We start from the raw sequence: 24,904 nt of genomic DNA, 5'->3' as shown, positions 1-24,904 counted from the left end.
CTATACTCACTACCTATCGTTCTTGTTTTCAACTGTCATTAAAATATAGCCTAAAATGTGCAGAAAAAAACTTTGTCGGAGACCGCAAAGTGATTTGTGATTGCGTAAAAAGTTATATCTTAGCTTGTTAGTATCGTCTTGATATTGACCAGTCTCCAGTGCGAGTGAAGGTGCTCAAGCAGTCAACTGAGAAGTCTGATATTATTCAGCTTTGCTTATACGTTGAACATAACGTCGAACCATGTGCCATCATAAGTTTACATCAAATTCAAGATAAAACTGAATCAACAATATTTCTCCATAATACACGGTTCGTGGCTGCCGTTCTCCATCCTCGGCCACGCCCGATGCTCGCCAAGTCACGCTCCACCTGATCCGCCCATCGTGCTCTCTGCGCTCCACGCCTTCTAGTGCCAGCCGGATCTATCGCGAACACCAACTTTGCAGGGTTGTTGTCTGGCATTCTTGCTACATGCCGTGCCCATCGTATCCTTCCAGCTTTGGCCACCTTCTGGATGCTGGGTTCGCCGTAAAGTGCAGCGAGCTTGTGGTTCAACTAAACAGATTGTATAAATGCGTAAGCTATAATTATCTGATTATTGAAATGTTTCATGATATTGCGAATGAAACAATCATAGAGTGCCTCAGGCCCGGATTAAGGATTGTCGAGGTCCGGGGCCGGAGCTGATGTGGAGGCCCCTCGGATGTACATATGCGATAAGCAAAAAAGTTTTTCTTTGTTTTTGAACAGTACTTGAGCAAAACTGAAAAATAAAGTTAATGTTTAGCTAGCAAAAATGGTTCTTGTGGGGGCCCCTAAAATGTAGGGGCCAGAGGCCCTGGCACCCCCGCCCTCCCCCCTTAGATCTGGCCCTGGAGTGCCTTGACGATCGTGACTTTTAATCAGGATTTTTTATAATCAGCGGATTAACAGTTTCAGTTGAATTTCAGAAATAGTGTTCTGTATAAGACCGAAGGCCATGGAGGTTGACACCGTAAATATTTCAACACCCATTCCCCGTCCTAGACATTTCCGTCACATATACTGATTTTTATATAATTACCCATACATTCATACCTTCAGCAAGTAGGGTAATTGTTCCCATCGTTGTGGTGGTACCTAATGTTGCGGTAATGGCAATTGAGCGCTTTTTCGACTGAAATGTTACCGAAGGGTATTTTTAATAGATGTATGGTGCTTAAATTATGAGATTGCACCATTTGTTTGCTTAAGATTTGCCCAAAAACCTATTTAAAAAAAAAAATTTTTGTTTGCTGCTGTGTTCCTATTGTTGCGGTATCTCATATGATTTCAATGGAATACCGCAACAATAGGAACAAATACCGCAACATTAGGAACACAATGTTCTTTCAGATAAAAATGAATAAAATGCTCATAATAACATCAAAGTGGAAATATTTCGTTATTTTCCCGTAGATTAAGGATGGATTTTATGATTTTCAATTCAATCCATGTAAAATGTTTGCTTGGGGCAATACAATTGTGGTTTAAACATGAACCCAGTGCTTAACTCCTCCATGATCGGATCAATTACCCTACTTGGATATTTTCCAACAACTCTAACCTCATATCAGCACATTCAAAATAAAAAAAAACTAGATTAGGTTTGGTGATTCTTTTTACATCGAATGAATTTTAACGTTAACGAGCGTTCAATTTCTATGACATATTGACAATTTAACGTCAATGCGTTAAATTTGAAAGCTTTAACTTTAACGGTTACTGGTTGGTATTTTATATGGTAGCCGGATTTTTATCGTAAATAAAGTTTTGCTATACCTAGAAGTTGTGTTATTCTTCCCAAATAGTAGGTAAGCCTACTCATATGTTTTCCCAATAAATATATATCCACTTTGTAACAAGATGTGATGTAATTGGTTTTATCCTTCCTAAGTTTGTTGTATTTCATGTTGTTATGAGCTTGTTGAAGTTGTGTCAAGACCTGTTATACACTGAACAAAAATCCCCGCCATAAATTGAATGGAAAGTGTCTCATCCGAGTCCCATGCACAAAATCAGATGATTTGTGGATGGCCGTCATTCAATTCCAGATCTGACAGAACCAAAAGAAACAGTATGGAAATCGATCAACGTTAACGTTATTATCATTCAATTCAGAATCAAAACCAAGCTAGACAAGTATGATTATCATTAAAAATCCATCCTGTCTAGCGGTCCAAATATAAATGAAAGTCATTATTATATCTAATGCTGTTCATATAGGGGTTATTCGCTTCAATGTTGATGCAACTCTTCTTCAAATATCCTAGAAAAACTAGTTTCACTACCATTGCAACTAGTTTGAGAAAAAATAACTAGAAAGAATGAACAACTGTTTCATTCAATGCTGCAGATATCTCATACTAGATAGTTGGAAAGATATTGACATTATTTCTCCTAGAATATTTGAAAATAATAATACTCATCTATGTCGTTAAAAAACACATTATTTAAACTTCTTCACACAAACACACTTAATAACCTTATATTATTATATAATGGCCATTAGACTAACGACTACTTTTTTGAGCACCTCACAATTCACTATGTATTTGGTTGTAATATCGTAAACATGTAAGATAAATTTATGATTCTATTTATTGCATTTTTAAACCTGAATTCGAGCCTGAACTACTTTCGACTTCAATTCATAAAAACATATTTGTACCTGCTTCGGACCCATAGTCACAGTCCCGCAGTGTCCGGCATGAATGAATTCGTTCAGTTAAGTCAATTCTTGCTGGTGTGAGTGGCGGGTAGCTCGATGTAGGTCTCCTCCCCTACAGGTTCAGCCTGTTGCTATAGTAAATGACTTAAGACTGCACGAACGACGACGGTGATTAACAAATAAACATTCCATCGTCTCCGGTGACGAGCCAGCCATATTCATTTCGGGCGTAGCCAAAAGTTCAGTACCAGCAAACAAGTGCCTTGTGGATTTTTGTTTCTGACGGAGAAATGGCTCAGATTTAGGACTGATTTGGGGTGAAATTAGTTGAAATCGATTACTGTGGGTGCCGCGCGTGTTATAAGATAGGGAAAATGTCGATTCTGTGGCGCTGCGGGGCGCTAATAGCGTTAGGAATTTTTGTGGGTGTGTTAGCTCAGTACGAGTGGCAACCGAAAGATGCTTTCGATGAAATTAAAGTGAAGTTCGATCGGGCCACGGCAGATAACTGTCCAATTTTACATGTGAGTGATCTGTTTCTGCCGGAGGAAACGGTTTCGCATCTACCGGATATCAAAGAGTTCGATCAGAATCCGATCTTCCCCAATCGAACGGCACTGCTGCTGCTGCACAACATGGCGCTGACGAGGGGGTTCTTCTGGAGTTACGTACTGCAGAGTCGGTTCATTCGGCCTGCCATCAACGATACGTACGATCCGGGCATGATGTACTATTTCTTGTCCACCGTGGCAGACGTTTCCGCTAACCCGTCCATCAACGCTTCGGCAGTGTACTTTTCTCCGAATACATCATTCTCATCGTCCTACCGAGGGTTCTTCAACAAAACCTTCCCCCGCTTCGCCCCCCGCACGTTCCGTCTAGACGACTTCAACGATCCTATTCATCTGCACAAGATCTCCACGATGAACACTTTTGACGTGCGGGACTTGGGCTCCTTCTCGCCGGACTCGATCTCGCACGATTACACCACCGATTTCTACAAAATCAACGAATGGTACAAAGCGTGGCTTCCGGATATTGTGGAGAATCGACACGACACGAAGACGACGTACCAGGTGGAGATCCGGTATGCTAACAACACCAACGAGACGTTTACGTTCCACGGACCACCGGGTGCCGATGAAGACCCTGGTCCGGTGCGGTTCACTAGGCCGTACTTTGATTGTGGTCGGTCCAACAGGTGGCTGGTGGCCGCCGTGGTTCCCATTGCTGATATCTATCCAAGACATACGCAGTTCCGGCACATTGAATATCCCAAGTAAGTTTTGGTTGATTATGATTATTCAATCTATTACATTTTAATCTAGGGCGTCCATCCAGACACAACAAAAACCCCTAATTATACCACCCAGCGGTGATGGTGCCATGTGCCTTTGAAATGTTATTTCAGCTACTAGCTGATTGAAGTGTACTTTGTTCTTGAACGTCGAATGTCCATCCCACCTTTGTTCACTAGACATTTTTTTTTATTTAATGCGTAAACTGTTCGTAGACTACACTCCATATACCTCCAAAATTTCTTGAAAAATTCTTCTAGAAAACCTTGCATGGATTGCCTCAGAAAATCCTCCTTGAATACTTGAAAAAATCTTTCGGAGGATTTTTTTGGGAAATTTTGGCAGGGATGTGTAATGAGATTTCTATGAAAATTCTTTCAAGATTTTTTTCCATGAATTCCTTTTGGAGAAAATCTTTCAGGAACTCCTTTCAGGAGGTCCTTTGCGGAATTCTTCTGAAAGTTCTTTTACGCCATATTGATTGGATCAGAAATTCATCTAGAATTTAATTCAGAATTCCCTCTAGAGGATCCTCCAGAAATTGCTTGAAAAATTCCCTAGGAAAAGATCCCATGGATTTTCACAGAAATTCTTCCATAAATTATTTCAGAAATCAGTACGAGACCTTTTTCAGGAAATTATCCACGGATTCTTCCAGGAATGCTTTCAGTGATTCCTTCAGGAAATCAAAAATTTGGAACTCATCCAAAATTTTTTCCAAGAATAGAAAATCTTCTAGACCCCTTCTGAAATTCTTCCATAAATTATTTCAGAAATCAGTACGAGACTTTTTTCAGGAAATTATCCACGGATTCTTCCAGGAATGCTTTCAGTGATTCCTTCAGGAAATCAAAAATTTGGAACTCATCCAAAATTTTTTCCAAGAATAGAAAATCTTCTAGACCCCTTCTGAAATTCTTCTAAGTATCCACCATTTTTTTTCCAAGGACTTTCTAGAAGTTTTCCTGGAGATTCATTTATACATTATTCATGGTGATTCTCCCATACATTTGTCCAAGGATTCCTTAAGGAAATGTTCTATTGATTCCTTCCAAAATTACTCCATATATACCTTCAGAAATTCCTCTAGGAATATGATCTTAAAATATACGAAAGTTTCTTTCAAAAACTCCTCCCAGCGAATTCTTCAGAAATTCTTGCAGGGATAGTTTAAGAAATTTCTCCAGGGTTTCCTTCAGAAGTTTCCTCAAAAATATCTACTTTTGAAATTCGTCTAGAGATTCGTTTACAAAATATTTCGGAAATTTATTCATTATTTACCACAAAGATTCCTTCAGAAATTCTTTCAAAGATTCCTTCACAAATTCTCCCAGTGGTTTCTTCGAGAGTGAAATTCGAGAGATTCTTTCAGAAATTCGATCACGTATTTATTCAAAAAATCCATCAGAGATTAGATTAGGAATTGCTCTAGGGATTCCATTAAATATTCCCACATATATGTGTCAGAGAATTCCCTCAAAGATTCATTCAGAAAGTCCTTCAGGAATCCCTCCAGAGATTTTTGCATAATTGCTTTTAGTGATTCGGGAAAGCATTCCCACAGAGATATCCACAGGAATTCACACAGCGCTTCCTTCAGGAATTCCTCGAGATATTTGGTTATGTATTTCGTTTAAATTTATCCGGCATTTCCACTAAGGATTACTTGAAGAATTTGTGCACGACGGATTCTTTGAGGTATTTATTCATAAATATTTTCTAGGAAATTCAACAAATTTTTTTTTTCTAGGGACATATACAAAAGAAAATCCTTCAAATATTTTATTGAAGTATTTCTCTATGAATTTTCCTAAAATTCCTCAATTTTTTTCTACGAATTCCACAAAGGGTTTCCCGAGAAGTTTTTCCAGCTATTTATCCAAGAAGTTCTTGAGAAACTCTTCCATGGGATTCCTTTAAGAATTTCCCTGGGATTTCTTCAGATTTTCCTCTAGAGATTCATGCAAGACTACTGTCTGAGTTTCCACAAGGATTCTATCAGAAATTTCTGCCAGGGTTCCTTCTGAAATTCCTTAAGAGATTTTCTCAAAAATATTTCCAGAATCTTCTTCAGAAGTTTAGAGATTTCTTCAAGAATTTAAGCAAGGGATTTCTTCGAAAGATTTGTTCTTGGAGATTTTTAGAAACTCCCCTAAAAGAATCTTCAAAACTCGTGAAGGGATTCCATTGGAAATGGTACCCATAGGAATCCTTGAGAAATTCCTTCAGATATTCCTGAAGGAGTTCATACAAAGATTTTTAAGAGCTGCTTCTGTGGTTCCGTCATAAATATATCCTAGGACCCTTTAAAAAATTCCTGCTGGACTTGTTCCGTTGGATGAATTCTTGAAATCAACTCTGAAGGAATTTCTATAAAAAAAAACTCTGGAAGATTGTCTGAAGGAATTCCTTAAAAAAGCTTCTGATGATAGCTTTGGAGGCTCCAAGAAGAAATTCTTAAACATTTTCTGGGGGGATTCCTGGACAAAGTTCCTGAAGTTTCTGAAGTTATTTCTTGATGAGCTCCTGGTAGAATACATGAAACAGCCTCCCTAATTTCTAGAAAAAGAGAAAATTGAAAATAGTTCCAAGAAAAATAGTTTGAGAAATTTCTGCAGGATTTTTTTGGAATTCTGGAGGAATTTCTGACAAAATGTCTACAGAAATCCCTGCAGAAATTTCAGATAAAGGTACTGATGGAGTTTCTAATGAACCCATAGAATGGAGTAGTTCCTGAAGGCATCCTTGGAAGAACTCCTGGAGATATCTCTGAAGCATAGACATAGAACATTTTCTTATTCAAATTAGGGATTAGTACACTAATTTTTTGAAGGAAATCCTTCCGAAACAGAAACAAAATCCTGAGGGATGTTTTCAGAAAACCATTAGAAAATGAAATGTTTAAAGGAAGCTTCGAGAAAATACTTGGAAGAACTGGAGAACTCTTTGCAGGTATTCATGAAAGAACTTCTTGAAAAAAAAAAATACAAATGGTAAGGAGTAGATTAATTTTCACAGGAATTACTGAGAGATTCTTTGTTAAAGTTCCGGAAGCATCACAGGACAAACTTCTGAAGGAAACCCAGATGAAAGGTCTTATTAAACCCTGAGCAATCCCTGGATGAAATTCACGAGAGACCCCTGAAGAAAGTTCCAGATTAATTTCTAAAGAACTTTCCAGAGGCATTTCTAACTAAAATTCTCAGAGAATCCCAGATTACATGGAGTATAATAATTTATGAAAGTACTCCTGAGAAAGTGTCTCAAATTCTTAAGGAAAACCCTAAAAGAATTTCAAATAGAATCCTTTATATCTTAAGAAAATTTTGGAGGAATTCGTGGAGTAATTCCAAAGAAAAACTCCTGGTGCATTTCCTTCAGAAATATGAAAAGAAATACATGAAGGAATACATGCACGAGCTTCTCTAGCAATGCATGAAGGAATACCAGGTGCAAATTCTGAAGAAACTTCTCGTGTGAAGTTTCAAAATCAGTCTCTTGAGAAATTTCTCGAAAAAAAAACCCGAAGAAGACCTACGGAAAGTTCCTGGAGAAATTCGTGCAAGAATATCCGGAGAAATTTCCAAAGAAATATATGGACAGGAATATATGCATTCTTGAGGGAAACTTGTAGGCATCTTTGGAGGAGTACTTGAATTTCATCGCTCATTTCTATAGGAGTGGCACCAGGAATCCCTAAAGAAGCTCCGCTAGAAATTTCTCTGGAAGTTTCACCAGAAATTTCCATGGGAACTGCTAGAGGAATTCCTTTCGAAGTACCACCGGGAATTCCTCTAGCAGTTTCCCCAAGAATTCCATTGAGATTTCCTTTAAGAATTTCTCTAAGATTTCAGAGGGGAGTTTTACCGGGAATATCTGTAGGAGCTCTACCGATAATTTAAATATGAGTTTTACCGAAAATTCCTGTAGGAGTTCAACCGGAAATTTTCCAACGTGTTCAGTAGTTTTTTTTTTTCTATTCAGAAGGTATTCCCTCAGCAGTTCCTTTCCCAAGAGTTCTAAAATTACTTCAGAAGGTCCTCTAGGGAGTTGCTTCCGAAATATCTCTGGGAATTCCAACAATACATTTTCTTGGATTTTTTTCAAGGCTTCCCCAGAAAAGCTGTTTAAGGTCTCCTCTGGGAATTCATTCTGGAAATCCTCCTGAAGAATTCCTTCACAAATTACAATATGGTTCACTCGAAAAGTTTTGCCAATGATACTTTGGGAAATCCATCAGCAGTTCCCCCGGAGAAATTCGTGAACAGTTCTTCCGGGAATTCCTTCTTCGAGAATTCCTTTATAAGTTTCCCGTGGAAGAACCTGTCCTGAAAATTTTCCGAAAGTTTCTCCGAGAATTGCTTTATGCACTCCATCAGGAAGATTTTATGAGTTCTCCCAGAATTTCCTTGTAGAATTTCTTCACGAGGTCCATCATGTTTCTTCGAGAATTCCCTGAAGACTCGAAAATTTCAGAAAATTCTTATCAATAATGCAGGAAATTTTTCAGATAATTACATCAAATAGTCCATTTTACGAGCCGATTTTATGAATGAATTTTGACAGGAGGTAGCGTCCAATAACCCGTGAAAATCAATATCATAATCAACATTGTTGTCACTTCGTAAAATGGCTCATACTCTTCTAAGGATTCTTTCTACTTTTTTTCGGGATTTTCTTGAAAAGTTTCCTTGGCAATTCTTGTTTTTCTTAACATAAATTTGAACCAAGTGTATTTTAAGAAGTTGCTCTGGGGAATTTCACAAGTTACCATTTGCTCCATATTTCGACTTATTTTCACGGCTTTTCGGGCCCGTATGAAGTTGATCACCAATATTAACTTCTTTTCCCGATCAGCCTAGATAGCTGTGTAGTGTCGGTAGCGGTTAGTTCAACTGGCTAAGAATAGCACTACGGACCGCCTGTTCCAGTGGTAGGAATCCACTAATCAGGTGACCCCTAATTCATGGTGTTATGCGGCTTTACGCTTACCGTGCCTAGGAATGAATGGTTAGGGGGGTCTTATAAAAACCTAATCGCAAACGGAGCCTGTGGAGTACCAGGGCACCCTCCACAGTATTTGCCCTTACTGTGCTAACCGGAGCAATAGCGCGGTGGACCTTGTGTTTCTCCGAGACAATCAGCTGCCCTTCTTCAATCTCATACTTGAGGCTGAATAAGGGCGGGATTATGAAGATGTTATTTATTAGTTTAGATTTTCACCTATATGGTTTCGCATTATGCGTTTTACACAGTGTATTCTGTGAATCCTCGCCTTTGGCGCACTCAAATCGATACCGATCTGGCTTTATTGTTGCTGTTCTTTTTTGTGCTGTGATTGTTAAGAGTTTAATCTTGCCTAGTTTGGGTAGTGGCTACGGTTAGGATAGCTCAGATCAATCTTCAGCACAAAAGAACAGCAACGATCAATCTTTGTAGACTTATGCAAAATGGTACAGCCCAAGTGGCGTTAGTCCAAGAACCTTACTTTCGTAAGGGGAATTTCTATTTAGGAAACCTTGTGAATCCGGTGTTTGCTACTTTCAGTAAAAATGAAATGGCAAACTCACGTGTCATGCCTCGAGCATGTGTGCTTGTCAACAACGCAATCGTTGCTACACTCATCTCTGAACTAACTACCAGAGATGTATGTGCTATCACAATAGATGTATCTGTTGGAAACCTCAACAGGAAATACGTTTATTGTTCGGTTTATTTACCGCATGATGAACCATCCCCTACGGATGCTTTCAAACAAGTCATTGCATACTGCACTTCAAAAGGCCTTCCGCTAATTGTTGGTAGTGATGCTAATGCTCACCATATAATCTGGGGCAGCTCAGACATCAATTTGAGAGGCTCCAGTTTGATGGAATACTTAAGTAGTACAGATCTTGGATTACTTAACATAGGCAACCGCCCAACCTTCATGGTATCTGGTAGAGAGGAAGTGTTAGACATAACGCTTTGCTCTAGCAGAATTAGTCATGAGCTGACCAATTGGCATGTGTCAGATGAAGAATCTTTATCTGACCATCGTTACATCTTGTTTGAACATGTGAATGTTACTTCGCAAACTTTGCATTTCAGGAATCCCCGGTCAACCAACTGGGATCTCTTTACCGATCTGGTTGCAGCCAAATTTCATGGATACTCACCATCAATTGACACTCCAAGTGATTTAGATGATGCCGTTGATACTACAACGGCCTTCATCATGGAAGCTTTTGAAGAAGCCTGCCCTCTGCGGTCTGTGAAGACCACAAGAGGAACCCCTTGGTGGAACTCCGATCTGGCGAAGCTCAGGAAACAATGTAGAAAGAGTTGGAACAGACGACGTTCGGCTGGATCGGAGGCTTTCAGGTCGGCTCGCAAGGCTTACCAGAAAGCTCTTCGGTCTGCTGAACGATCCGGCTGGAAAAACCTTTGTACAAATGTTTCCAGTCTGAGTGAAGCCAGTCGATTGAACAAAATCCTTGCAAAATCTAAGGATTTTCAAGTGAACGAACTTCGTTTGCCAAATGGTGATTTCACTTCCTCTGATGAGGAAGTTTTAGAATGTTTATTCAGTACACACTTCCCCGGATGTGTGAATATTACATCTTCGGATGAACCTGATGTCTTTTCTTGTAGTTATGATTCTTTAGCTTCGGCTCGGAGTATCATAACTTTAGAATCGATTGAATGGGCACTTAATAGCTTTGCACCTTTCAAATCTCCTGGGGCAGATGGGATTTATCCTATTTTGCTTCAGAAGGGATTTGATCATTTCAAACATGTTTTGAAACAACTACTTGTTTGCAGTTTTGCTACAGGGTATATTCCCAAATCCTGGCGGGATATTACTGTGAAGTTTATTCCGAAAGTGGGTCGCGCGTCGTATGAAGAAGCAAAGAGCTTCAGACCTATCAGTTTGACCTCTTTTCTTCTGAAATGCTTAGAACGCATAGTCGATCATCACATCCGTGATGTTCATCTGGCCAATGTGCCTCTTCATGTGAACCAACATGCTTACCAATCTGGAAAGTCCACTGTGACTCTTTTACACAAAGTTGTTTACGATATCGAGAAGGCATTCGCTCAAAAGCAATCCTGCTTGGGTGTTTTCTTAGATATCGAGGGTGCCTTTGACAACGTGCCTTTCGATGCCATATTGGAAGCCGCACGGGGTCATGGTATATCTCCAATGATTTCCAATTGGATTCACCAAATGCTCAAAAACCGACATCTCTTCTCGACATTGCGTCAAGCGGCGATTAGGAAACTGAGTGTTTGTGGATGCCCCCAAGGGGGAGTCTTATCACCACTTTTATGGAATCTCGTAGCAGATACGCTATTGAGGCAACTCAATAATAGCGGTTTTCCTACTTATGGTTTTGCCGACGACTACCTAACATTGTTAGTCGGTATGTGCATCAGCACCCTTTTCGACCTGATGCAAAACGCTCTTCAGGTAGTTGAGGGTTGGTGTCGCCAATATGGCCTTTCGGTAAATCCGAGTAAAACATCTATTGTTCTTTTCACGGAAAAGCGAAACCGTAATGGTGTTCGAACTTTACGTCTCTTTGATTCTGAAATCAATGTGACTGAACAGGTAAAGTACGTTGGAGTCATTCTTGATTCCAAGCTTTCCTGGACACCTCATGTTGAGTTCAGAATCAAGAAAGCTTGTATGGCCTTCGGGCAATGCCGGCGAACCTTTGGTACAACTTGGGGTCTAAAACCCAAGTATATCAAATGGATCTACACAACTGTTGTTCGGCCAATCTTGGCCTATGGATGTCTTGTGTGGTGGCAAAAGGGCGAAGTGAGAACGGTCCAATCAAAGTTAGGCCATCTCCAAAGGATGTGCTTAATGGCGATGTCTGGAGCGTTCTCTTCAACTCCCACGGCAGCGCTCGAAGTTCTCTTTGACGTTGCCCCACTACACATTCATCTCAAACAAGAAGCACTTTCTTGCACTTACCGCCTATGGGTACTCGGTTTACTAGAGGAAACTCCTGTGAACCGCAGTTCAACACACACCTCGTTGTTTCCACTTTTGGTGAATTGGGACAAAGTTGTCCTTGCTCCAAGTGATCTTACAATTGCTTGTAATTTTCCATATAGGACATTTTCCACGAAATTCCCTTCCCGGGAAGAGTGGACATCTGGTTATCTGGAAAGAAGTATTTCAGACGGCATCGTATGTTACACTGCACACTGGGCCACGAGCGGGATCTAGCAAGTAAAAACCTCTAGCGTTTTGGGAGTACATTTTTTTGAGTTTGTTTCTTCTGAGACTTGTATTAATTTCACCTGTACTTTTAGGTGGTGAAGAAAATTAGTTGGTAATTTTGCCGCATAGGTGGCGCTGCGATACTAACTTTTTTGTCTTACGTCCTAGAGGTTTCCTGTCTTCTGCAAAGTTGTAGAGCGTGCAAAAATAAGTAAATTTGTCGAAGACACCAAAGTTGTGTGACTTCAAATAACAAAGTTATATTAAAAATAGTAAAATTTACGTGAAAATCACGTTTTCATGACTATTTTGAATGTTTATCTCAAATTTATCAATTTTAACACTTTACACGTGTTAATCAAAGTAGCCTGTGTCTTATGATACCAACTTTATAATTTTTTGGAGACCTTTAAAATGGTTTTTCGGTCATAATAGTAAAAATTACTATGATTTTTACTAGCAGTTTTTTTCAAAAAGCTGCAAATTTCGGCTTAATTTGATGCTTGCTTCAAAATATACCACTCAAGATCTATTAAATCTGAAAGTTTGCCGGAGGTATAATTTGGTGTTTTTGAGATATCTTGTTTTAAAATATTGATGTTTTTATGCCTAAATTATTTTGAAAGAGATGCAAATCTTTATTCCGGAGTTGTCCTGCCATTAGACCCTCACGGATCACTTTTCAATTAAGAGTTTTATGTTTACCCATCGCCCTGATTACTCAAAATTGACGTTTTGTGTTCAATTGTTTTGTGCATCAATTTGTTGAATCAACAGTGCTCATATATTTATTGGTCTATTGAAAGAAAGAAATTATAATGGGTTTTGGCCCTGTGTGAGCGACTCACGCAAGTGCGAAGTTTCGTAATACCAATCCGTGTGGTCAATAATGATTTTCAGTTAACTCAACGTACACACGTAAAAATGAATAAATTATTGGTTATATTATAAAAAAAATCTTCAGCTCAAGATGAGATTTGAATTCACGACTCTTATACAAGTGCTTTACTTACTAAGTCACAGTGCCAATTAATGACACGGCATTGATGAGCTAAGTTTTTTTTTTCATAATGCCATCAATATCCATCTAAACATACGTTGAGTTAACTGAAAATCATTATTGATTCCACGGATTGGTATACCGGAACTTTGCACTAACGTAAGTCGCTCACACAGGATCAAAAAGCATTATTTTTTTTTCTTTCAATATACCAATACATATATGTGCATTGTCGATTCAATACATTGATGCGCAAGACAATTAAACACAAAACGTTTCAATTTCAAGTAATTAAGGCGTTGGGTAAACATAAAACTTTTTATTTAAAAGTGATCCGTGAGGGTCTAATGGCAGGACAACTCCGGAATAAAGATTTGCATCTCTTTCAAAATAATTTAGGTATAAAAACATCAATATTTTAAAACAAGATATCTCAAAAACACCAAATTATACCTCCGGCAAACTTTCAGATTTAATAGATCTTGAGTGGTATATTTTGAAGCAAGCATCAAATTAAGCCGAAATTTGCAGCTTTTTGAAAAAACTGCTAGTAAAAATCATAGTAATTTTTACTATTATGCCCAATAAATCATTTTAAAGGTCCCAAAAAATTGTAAAGTTGGTATCATCAGACACAGACCACTTTGATTAATACGTGTGAAGTGTTAAAATTGATAAATTTGCGATAAACATTCAAAATAGTCATGAAAACGTGATTTTCACGTAAATTTTACAATTTTTATTATAACTTTGTTATTTGAAGTCACACAACTTTGGAGTCTTCGGCGACTTTATTTATTTTTGCACGCTCTACAACTTTGCAAAAGACGGGAAACCTCTAGGACGTAAGACAAAAAAGTTAGTATCGCAGCGCCACCTATGCGGCAAAATTATCAACTAATTTTCTTCACCACATTAAAGTACAGGTAAAATAAATACAAGTCTCAGAAGACACCAACTCAAAAAAATGTACTCCCAAAACGCTAGAGGTTTTTACTTGCTAGATCCCGCTCGTGGCCCAGTGTGCACTGATGGCTCCCTTCTCGAAGGTCGAGCAGGTGCTGGTGTTTATTCTCGTGAGCTAAGGCTGTATCAGTCTTATTCACTTGGCAGACACTGCACCGTTTTTCAGGCCGAAATCTTTGCTCTTATGTGCGGAGTGCAATCAGCACTTCAGCAGCACGTAATGGGCAAAGTAATATACTTCTGTTCAGATAGCCAGGCTGCTATTAAAGCACTTGCTTCGGCCAACTCCAGGTCGAAGATAGTTATCGCTTGTCGAACTCAAATTGAGGAGCTGAATTCAGCAAACGCTGTTCACCTTGTATGGGTACCTGGCCATTCTTCCATCGCTGGAAATGAATTGGCTGATGAGTTAGCTCGCACTGGAGCATCACATGACTTCATTGGCCCTGAGCCAGCTATTCCGGTATCCAAGTGTTGGGTGAAGCTTCGGATTGACACCTGGGCTGCCACTCAGCACAAACAATACTGGAATAGTTTGGAGTCATGTCGTCAAACAAAATTGTATTGTACTGAGCCATCTCTAGGGGTGGCAAAGTATCTAACAAATCTGTCAAAGCAGAATTGCAGCATGCTGGTCAAAGCATTGACTGGCCACTGCCGACTCAGTTATCACATGGCGAATATTCAGCAAGCTGATTCATTTGCATGTGATAGCTGTGAATCCGATTATGGAACTTCGTATCATTTAATATGTAACTGTCCAGTTTTTGCGCAATTGCGTTTCCGAGTACTCGGGAAACACTTATTAAGTGAAACTGACTTCAGAAACCTGAATCTTCAGGACGTTCTGTTGTTCTTGACCCGCTGTGGTAAAGAGCTATAGGCTCTCTTTACGCTTTATGCATGATCACAGTGCCCTTTTCAGGGCGCTGTTCGAACCCATTGTGGCACGCTTATGCGATATTACAGTGTCCTTTTCAGGACGCTATGTGAACCCATTGTGGTACGCTTTTGCGAGTATGACGATCCTATTCCCTTACCTGTCCTTTCCCATGTCCTATCCTTTTTCCTTCCCTTCTCCGTCAGGTAAATGATGAATAGGCTCGTGTTCATGGCGATGGCACAAATTTCCCGAATGGAGGAGAACGTGCCTCTAGAGCCGACCTACTGATACCTGATACCATCATGTTTCTTCGAGAATTCCCTGAAGACTCGAAAATTTCAGAAAATTCTTATCAATAATGCAGGAAATTTTTCAGATAATTACATCAAATAGTCCATTTTACGAGCCGATTTTATGAATGAATTTTGACAGGAGGTAGCGTCCAATAACCCGTGAAAATCAATATCATAATCAACATTGTTGTCACTTCGTAAAATGGCTCATACTCTTCTAAGGATTCTTTCTACTTTTTTTCGGGATTTTCTTGAAAAGTTTCCTTGGCAATTCTTGTTTTTCTTAACATAAATTTGAACCAAGTGTATTTTAAGAAGTTGCTCTGGGGAATTTCACAAGTTACCATTTGCTCCATATTTCGACTTATTAGGCTATTAATTGGCCAAAATTGAGCATGGTATTAGCACACGAGGTGAATAAAAGCACCGTGTGGTTGCTTGAATTCATTATGAGTTTTCCGGGAGTTCCTTCAGATGTACGGATATTCCATCAGAAAATACTGCCATCTGCATTAGTCTTCAGACGCACTTCTAATTCCCATCGAACTCGTTAGTAATTAAACCCTGCCTGAAGTTCGTTTGAAATAACTACCAAAGTCTTTGTCGTGGGCTGTTTATTTTTCGAGTTCTATTGCTGTAGTAGAATGATTATTTTAGTAAATCAATTCTATCCCGCCAAACCGCATTCGGCTTAACGGCGTTTGGCAAAATATCCCTTTCGGCCACATATCGTTTGGACAAACAGCATTCGATTAAATGGCATTCGTACAAACAACCTTGATCCCAATTGTGATTTCTCAAGGATATATGTAGTGATTTGTAGTCAATAATACCTTCTAAACAGAATTCTGGAATAATCCTGAGGAACGCTGATTAAGGATTCGAGAAAATTCCTAACAAGAATTTACCCAGAATGCCTCAAAAAGTTTTATTCAAAAAAATGTCGAACTGCCTGCCCACTGCGTTTTTTGACACACAAATCCATGATTCCAGAGACAAGAGGTGTTCCAGACCACGTTATGAACCTTCCCGCCCCAAAAACCTTCCTCGTACAAATTTTCACGCCGTTCGGTTCAATATTTACTAAGTTTACACGGATCTGACATATATCTCCTCTTGAAGTTTGCATTACCTCCATTACCTCTACCATTACCTTTACCGTTACCTTTACCATTACCTTTACCATTACCTTTACAATTACCTTAACCATTACCTTTACCATTACCTTTACCATTACCTTCACCATCACCTTGACCATTACCTTTACCATTACCTTTACCATTACCTTCACCATTACCTTTACCATTACCTTTACCATTACCTATACCATTACCTTTACCATTACCTTCACCATTACCTTCACCATTGCCTTTACCATTACCTTTATCATTTCCTTTTCCATTACTTTTACCATTACCTTTACCATTACCTTTATCATTGCCTTTACCATTACCTTTACCATTACCTTTACCATTACCTTTACCATTACCTTTACCATTACCTTTACCATTACCTTTACCATTACCTTTACCATTACCTTTACCATTACCTTTACCATTACCTTTACCATTACCTTTACCATTACCTTTACCATTACCTTTACCATTACCTTTACCATTACCTTTACCATTACCTTTACCATTACCTTTACCATTACCTTTACCATTACCTTTACCATTACCTTTACCATTACCTTTACCATTACCTTTACCATTACCTTTACCATTACCTTTACCATTACCTTTACCATTACCTTTACCATTACCTTTACCATTACCTTTACCATTACCTTTACCATTACCTATACAATTATCTTTATCATTACCTTTACCATTACCTTTACCATTACCTTTGGAAAGATTTCTGGAAAAGTTCTCGAAAAGACTTCCAAGAGATTTCTTGTAGAACCTAGTAGTAGATATTTCCGGTGTTAGGTCTGGAGAAATTCTTGGTTTAGCTTCTACAGCAACTCTCGGTGCAACTCCTATGGGAATTTCCGGAAAAAATCCCATAAAACTTCCCTTCGGAACACATGCAGAAATTCTCGAATGAATTCCTACTGGAATTACCAGTGAAACTTCAAAAGGGTTTCCCGCTGACACACGTTGGGGAATTCTCGGTTAAACTCCTATAGGTATTCTCAGTAATAAAAAAAATACTCCTATATAAATGCCTTCATGGATCTCGTATGGAATTCCCGATTGAAATCCTACGGAAATTCCTAGTTGAACACCTTCAGAAATCTGCAGTGAAACTCCTACAGGAAATGCAAAGAGGAATTCATATTAGAATTCCCGGTGGAACTCTCAGATGAATTCTCGATTGAACTCCTATAGGAATCTCCGGCGAAATTCCTATAGAAATGACCGGTAGAACGTATGCAGGTATTCCTGGTGGTGCTCGTAGAAGAAGCCCTGGTTGAATTTCTTCAGGAACTCCCAGTGAAACTGCTATAGAAATTATCGGCGGAACTCATACAGGAATTCCCGGTGGAACTCGTAGATGACTTCTCGGATGAACTTTTACAGGAATTCCCGGTAAAACTCCAATAGTAATGCCCGGTGAAACTTAGTCTCGGTGAAACTCGTAGAAGGGGAAACTCCAATTTCCGTTGATACCCTTATAGAAATTCCCAGTGGAACTCCTGAAGGTATTTTTGGTGGAACTTCCAGAGGATTCTCTCGTTGGAACTCCTGAAAGAATCCCCGAAAGCTTGTAGCGGATCTGTTGGAAGAATCTCCAATTGGGCTTCTGGAGGAATTCCCTGTGGATATCTTATATGAAATTCCAATGAGACTTCCTTCCGGAACACTCACTGGAACTCCTAGAGTGATGTTCTATGGATTTACCAGAAGACTTCCTAGCGGTAGTTCTGGTGGAACTCCTACAGACATTTCTGATGAAATTTTTAGAGGGAACTTCTTGGAGAAATACCCAGAGGAACTTTTTCAGTATTTTCCAGAGGGTTTCGCTGGAGATAATTCAGAAGTCTTTTCAAATGTAATTACCGAAGTAATAGATATAAAAACATAACTGTACTCTTGGGGAATATGTATTACTAATTTACCCCTACATGAATTGTCGAAGGAACTTATGGAAGAATCCCTGGTAAAATTTCCAAGAGCATGGCTATTGTTTGGCAATTTAGGAGAATTCGCTGAATGTATTAGATATTCTTGAAGAATTTCACCAAGGATTTTTGAAGTTTTTACAAGTACGAGAAGTATTTGTAGTATTTCTCGAACTTGTTCCCGAAGCAAGTAAAGAAAAACAATCCCATAGCTGATTAGTTTAAGGAACCTGATGAAAAAATCCTGGAAAAAAACCTGACCACACGACATACGGCCACATATGTCAAATTCTCCGGAGCGGAACATATTCGGTATGATTGCGTCCTCGCCCCTTCCGTAGAAAACACTTATCGTCCGGCCCGGAACAATTCAAAGAGAACATTTCAAGCTCAGGTTCAGCTTCAGCCTGTTGAGGCGGTGCTGGATTGATTTTGTATAATTCCGGATCTCAGGGTACGACAGTGGGAGGCGGTTTCAGCATCTTTTGGACGCGTTTCTAAACGCTGGTCCTAGTAAGGTCCACCTCTTTGCCGGAGAAATTTTCCGCTCTAGCTGCTGCATATCACACTCAGAAGACACAAAACCATGTAGCTCAATATGCTAGAATGGCCCGACAGACCATTGACAGTTCTCTAATGAAAATGACAAACTTGTGTTTGCGCCTTTGCTTGGCAGTTGTGTACAATGGGATTCTTTCTGGGGTTTGTTCAGGAATCCTCAGAAGGTTCTTTCTGTGATTTTCCTGGAGTTAAAGAAATCTTCTTAGATTCCTTCTGGGATTTCCACAAGAGTTTTTTCTGAAATTGCTCCAGGAACTTCTTGAGGAATTCTTCAGAGATTCCTTTTACGATTTCTCTAAGATTTCTGTCAGGGATGTATCTAGGATTTCCAGAATCCTCCAGGAATCGTTTCCGAGGTTCTTGCAGAAATTTCTTCCGATATTGCTCCAATACTAGAAGTTTCTTCTAGGAATCTTCAAGCAGCTTTTTCCAAGATCCCTCCATTTGAGAAATCCACCTTCTGAGATTTTTCCAGGAGCTTTTCTGGGACTCCTCTAGATTTTCCTTTTAGGATTCCTCCCGGAGATCCTTCTAACATTCCTCCTGCATTTTTTTTTTACTGAAATTGATCACGAGTTCAATCTGAGACTCCTAAATGAGCTTCTTCTGACATTCTTGTAGAGGTTCCTTCTGGGACACCTCAAGAAGATCTTCTTCCTTCTTCTGAGATTCCTTGAGGAACTCTTTCTGGGATTTTTGGGATCTCTGGGAAGTCCTTCCTAGAGGAATGCAAGAGTTCCTGAGGGAATCTCAAAAGGAATACCAGGAGGAATCTTTAAACCCCTCCAAGAAAAACATCACGGAAAGTCATTCCTTTCGGAATGCCAGAAGAAATTCCTGGAGAAATCCCGGAAGGAATCTCAAGAGCAATCCCAGTAGGAGCTCCTGCAGGGATCCCGAAAACAACTCTTGGAGGAATCTCAGATGAAAACTTTTTAGGAGTCTCTGGAGCAACTCCTGAACGAATTCCAGAGGGAGCATCCGAAGGAAGTCTCAATAAACCTCTCGAAAGATCTCATACAGAGCTCCCTGAGGAATTCCTGGAAGAAATGCTGCAGATTCCGAGGAAGGAACTCTTTGAGGAATCACAGGAATGCCTGGGGTAATCCCAGAAGAAAATCCTGGAGAAATCCCAGAAGCAGCTCCTGGGGGAACCCCATCAGCAAGACATAAATTATAATTATTTATTCTGATGGCATTTTCTTTTCCCAATTCTTTCAGAGGTTTTTGCAGGGAATTTCTTCCAATATTGATGTTGCTCCAATAGTTTCTTCTGAGATACCTTCAGAAGTTTTGCAGGGATTTTATTAGAAGTTTCTTCTAGGGTTCTTCAAACAGATTTTTCCAAGACCCCTCCATTAGAGGATTCCACCTTCTGAGATTTCTCCAGGAGCTCTTTCTGGGATTCCTCCAGATGTTCCTTTAAGGATTCCTCCCGGAGTTACTTCTAGCATTTTTTTTACTGAAATTGATGATTAGTTCAATCTGGGACTCCTAAATGAGCTTCTTTTGATATTTCTCTAGAGGTTCCTTCTGGGACACTTCAAGAAGATCATCTTCCTTCTTCTGAGATTCCTTGAGGAACTATTCGGGATTTCTGGGAAGTCATTCCTAGAGGAATCCCTGCAAGACTTCCGGGGGAAATCTTATAAGGAATTCCTGTAGGAATCTTGAAACCCCTCTAAGAGTCTTGCGGAATCCCAGAAGAAATTCCTGGAGAAATCCCAGAAGGAATCTCAAGAGCAATCCCGCAAGGAGTTCCTGAAGGAATCCCAGAAATAACTCTTGGAGGAATCTCACAAGAAAACTCTTTAGGAGTCTCTGGAGGAACTAATGGACGAATTCCAGAGGGAGCATCTAAAGGAAGTCTCAATAAACCTCTCGACGAATCTCATACAGAGCTCCCTGAGGAATCGTTGGAAGAAATGCTGCAGAACCCGTAGAAGGAACTTTTTGAGGAATCCCAGGAAGAATGCCTGGGATAATCCCAGAAGAAGCTCTTGGGGGAACCCCATCAGCAAGTTATAAATTATCATTATCTATTCTGATGGTATTTTCTTTTCCCAATTCTTTCAGATACACCGCAGTCTCGGTCATCGAAATGGACTTCGAGCGTATAGACATCAATCAGTGCCCGAAAGGCGAAGGCAACAAGGGCAAGAACAAGTTCGCCGATACGGCCCGCTGCAAAAAGGAAACCACCGAGTGTGAACCATTGGACGGGTGGGGATTTCGCCGTGGAGGTTACCAGTGCCGCTGTCGACCCGGGTTCCGATTACCGTCAGTGGTGCGGCGTCCCTTCCTAGGTGAGATACTGGAGCGGGCAAGTGACGAACAGTACTACAACGGCTTCGACTGCAAGCGTATCGGTTGGATCCACAAGACACCGATCGATTGGTACCGGTTGCCGCAGTACACGCGGGAGAGGTATCTGAACCATTACTACGAGTACAAGAATTACACAAAGGGGGCGACCTCGCTGCACTCCGAGAAGGTCAACGTGAACGAGGTGCTGAACTTCATCCTCGGAGTGACGGAGAACACCTGCAATAACTTCCACGCACAAGATTTGGTGCTGAACGGAGACGTGGCGTTCGGGGCGCATAAGCAGTTTGCGAACGAAGCCAAGATGGCGCTGCGATTGGCGAACTTTATCAGTGCGTTCCTCCAGATTTCCGATCCACTGGAGGTATACTCCGGGAAACGGGTTGCGGATAAGCCGCTGACCGAGGATCAAATGATGGGTGAGACGCTGTCGCTTGTGATGGGCAACTCGAGGATCTGGACGGCGGCGACGTACTGGGATAGAAGTAAGTTCACCAATAGGACCTTGTTTGCGCCGTACGCGTACAAGACGCAGAAGAACTCCAGGAAGTTCAAGTTGGAAGACGTGGCTCGGATCAACAAGACTGGGGAGGACTACACCGAGTTGCCGTATTTCAAATTGTTGAAGCAGCGATGGGCGGCGAATTTCGACTCGCTCGAAAAATACTACATGAAGATGCGTATTCGTCACAACGAGACCGGAGAGCATTCGCAGAAGTACGAGCACTATCCGAATTTCTACCACGCGGCTACGATGGATCATGGTTTCTGGACGGCGCCGAAGTTCGAGTGTAAGGGTTACGTGAAGAAATGGCTCGTAACCTATGCGGCGCCCTTCTTCGGGTTCGACAGTCTAAAGGTGAAGCTGGAGTTCAAGTAAGTATGACGGGAGGGATGGGAGCCATCGCAGTTGGCGGCGGTTGCATTTCCTTGCAATTACATTCGTGCAATTGCGTCTCGTCCATTGGGAAATTGGAAACCCGTTTGATATTGAATGCACTTTTTTCTCACCTCTTTCTTCCCTTGCGTCCGGCGCAATCATCAAAACAGGGGGATCGTCGCAGTTTCGATGAATATGCTAGGGCTGGATATCAACCAGTGTCCGGATGACTACTACGTTCCGAATGCATTTAAAAATACCCATAAATGCGACGAAAAGTCCTCATATGTGAGTATACCGAGTTGTTTTCATTGCATTTCCAGTGCAGTTCCTATAAAGGCGGTGGTCGTTGGCTACAGAACCAGAGAAAAGGAGACATAAAAAAATCTTTGCTAGACGACGACGACGACAATCTTTTGTTCTTCCCTGCGCCGTGGTCGCCGGCCGTCGTCGTTTACGTATGCACGATCTTTTGTTCTTGCACCCCTTCATTCGCATCGCAGTAAGCGAGATGAATGTCCCCGGTATTGCAAGGCCTACTTCGGTAGCCAAATGCATCTAACACGCAAAACAAACAGCAGCCTGCTGCTGCTGATGCGAAACTTGCCACTCTACGATGGCGTTGGAAGTGTTGGAAGAGATTATTGAACTTTCCAGAGTATGTGAAGGGCTCCGAACTTGGCTCCGAAATTCCAACACTGCCGTCACTCACTGCTTGGTGGAAAGTAACGCCACGGACCTCTCTCTCTCCAGCTAAAATGACGTGTGCACGCGAAGGACATTGACCTCGCTCAACGCTTAATTCATGAACCACCCCTAAACAGGAAATGCACTTCGGTGGCGGATGCCCTCCGCTCCGAAATCAAATTATATCGAGACTGATTGTTTAACCCTTTAACGTCTGCTTCCCCTTTCTTCCCCCCGTATCAGTGCGTTCCGATCCAGGGTCGCGAGTACGAACTCGGTGGTTACAAATGCGAGTGCCTGCAGGGTTACGAGTACCCGTACGAGGATCCGATCACCTACTTCGACGGGCAGCTGGTCGAGGCCGAGTTCCTCAACATTGTCAACGACGAGAAGAGCCGCTACGACACCTTCAAATGCCGCCTGGCCGGTGCTGCCGCCTTGCGGGTGGAGTTCACCATCCTGAGTGTCGTGCTGCTGCTGAGCTGGATGTTGTTCCGGCGGTGGACGCGGTAGGCCGGAGATGTTAGAGTAGGCCATGACGCGAGTATTCGTACTTTTGGTAGCTTGGCGGTCACTTGATTAGCAAGTTAGGTGACGCAACACGGGTCAAATTCTCAACTGCAGACGAACGGACGTAACACAAAGATGCATTTGCCTTAGTTAATTCCAGCAGGTCCAGTAGATGGAAAATCATAATCAGCTGAAATTTTACCAGTGTTACGTCTGTTTGTCTGTGTATCAATTCATAATGAAATTTTCTGAATCTGCGAGTAAACCTCAACCGACACATTCCGGTTAGCTCTTAAATGAAAAAAGAAAGGTGTTCAACTAACATTCCGTCCAAAACGGAGGCCATTTGCCACCGGAGAATCCACTGAGAATCTCCATCAATTTTGTTTAGCATGTAAGACGATCGAAAAGTATCTGTAGTAGGTAGAAACGTAAGCCGTCCAGGTGTAGTGCTTTGTACACATATTGTTTAGATCTAAGACTAAGGAACCGTTTTTTAACCAACCAGCAATGCCTTTTAAATGTAGAACACGAAAATGTTGATTCAAAAGTATTTCTCTGTTAGAATGACATCTTTGTACAATTTTAGAATAGTGCTGAAGTGCAAATCGAAGCAATTTTATGAATCTATTAAATGTTTAAACGATGAAACATTGGTTTAAACTGTTCGATGACAGACGTCAATAGGGGGATTTAGGAGCGATGCGGGCACCTTATACCGCCCAAGAAACATTTTGATGTCCAATTAGTCCGGTAAAGGTTTTGAGAAACTGAAATACCTTTTATTTTGGTTTCACGTTGAATCCAAGAACCTCTCTTATTTTGTTTGACCAAAACATGTTATCCGGGCGATCCACCTGGTATGATGGTTAGAACACGTGACTATCACGCCCGAGGACCTGGTATCGAATCCCACTCCCGACAGCTCACAAAAATACGTTCTTCCTTCGAAAGGGAAGAGAAGCCGTAAGTCTTTCAGTGGTTCCTCCAGAAATCTCGCGAGAGATTTCTACTGGAATCCTTCCAAGGAATTCTCCTGATATTTTTCCAGGAATATCTCCAGAGTTTCTTCCAAACATTTCTCCTCATTTCATCAAGGCTTTCTCTCGGATGATTTCCTTGGAATTCATTCTGAAAATTTTGCCGATATTTGTCCCGGAATAGTTACGGGGACTCCAATAGAAATACTTCTTGGTATTCGTTCCGGAACGAATCCAAGAGAATCATCCGAAATATTTCCAGTGACTTCTTCCAGAATTGTCTTAGAGATTCTATCGGATTTAACTTGAACTCCTTCAATAGCTTTGTGCCAAAATGACTGCATGGATTCCATTTGGAATTGTTCCAGGGGCATCTTTGGAAATTCTTGCTAAGGCTACTCTTCTGCGGGTTAATATGGGTTTCTCAGTTTTACATATTTTTTCTCATTTTTTTTACATATTTCTCCTCAAATTTTGACAGGGCTTCGTTCACAAATTCTGATTGAGGCTTTGATTCAATTTCTGGATTCTCCTGATATTCCT

At 40.7% G+C, this 24,904-nt stretch overlaps 2 protein-coding genes across 2 annotated transcripts; one reads left to right on the top strand and one right to left on the bottom strand.

Moving 5' to 3' along the window:
* Positions 1–2,878: 2,878 nt before the first annotated feature.
* Positions 2,879–24,032, top strand: LOC109623079 (uncharacterized). The gene is made up of 4 exons (XM_020077539.3): positions 2,879–3,969; positions 21,056–22,180; positions 22,355–22,472; positions 23,115–24,032. The coding sequence occupies exons 1-4, from the start codon at positions 3,065–3,067 to the stop codon at positions 23,382–23,384; spliced, it is 2,418 nt and encodes an 805-aa protein (XP_019933098.3). The 5' UTR covers positions 2,879–3,064; the 3' UTR covers positions 23,385–24,032.
* On the bottom strand, positions 16,422–18,725 carry LOC134286140 (circumsporozoite protein-like). Its single transcript, XM_062847730.1, is given in 2 exon segments — positions 16,422–17,149; positions 18,692–18,725. Coding segments are annotated over 2 exon segments (762 nt in total).
* Positions 24,033–24,904: the final 872 nt, after the last annotated feature.

The sequence above is a fragment of the Aedes albopictus genome, chromosome 1 (assembly GCF_035046485.1).
Source record: "Aedes albopictus strain Foshan chromosome 1, AalbF5, whole genome shotgun sequence".
NCBI classification, from domain to species: Eukaryota; Metazoa; Arthropoda; class Insecta; order Diptera; family Culicidae; genus Aedes; species Aedes albopictus.
Note: the sequence above shows the minus strand (reverse complement) of the source record. Positions and strands in the feature narration are given on the sequence as shown.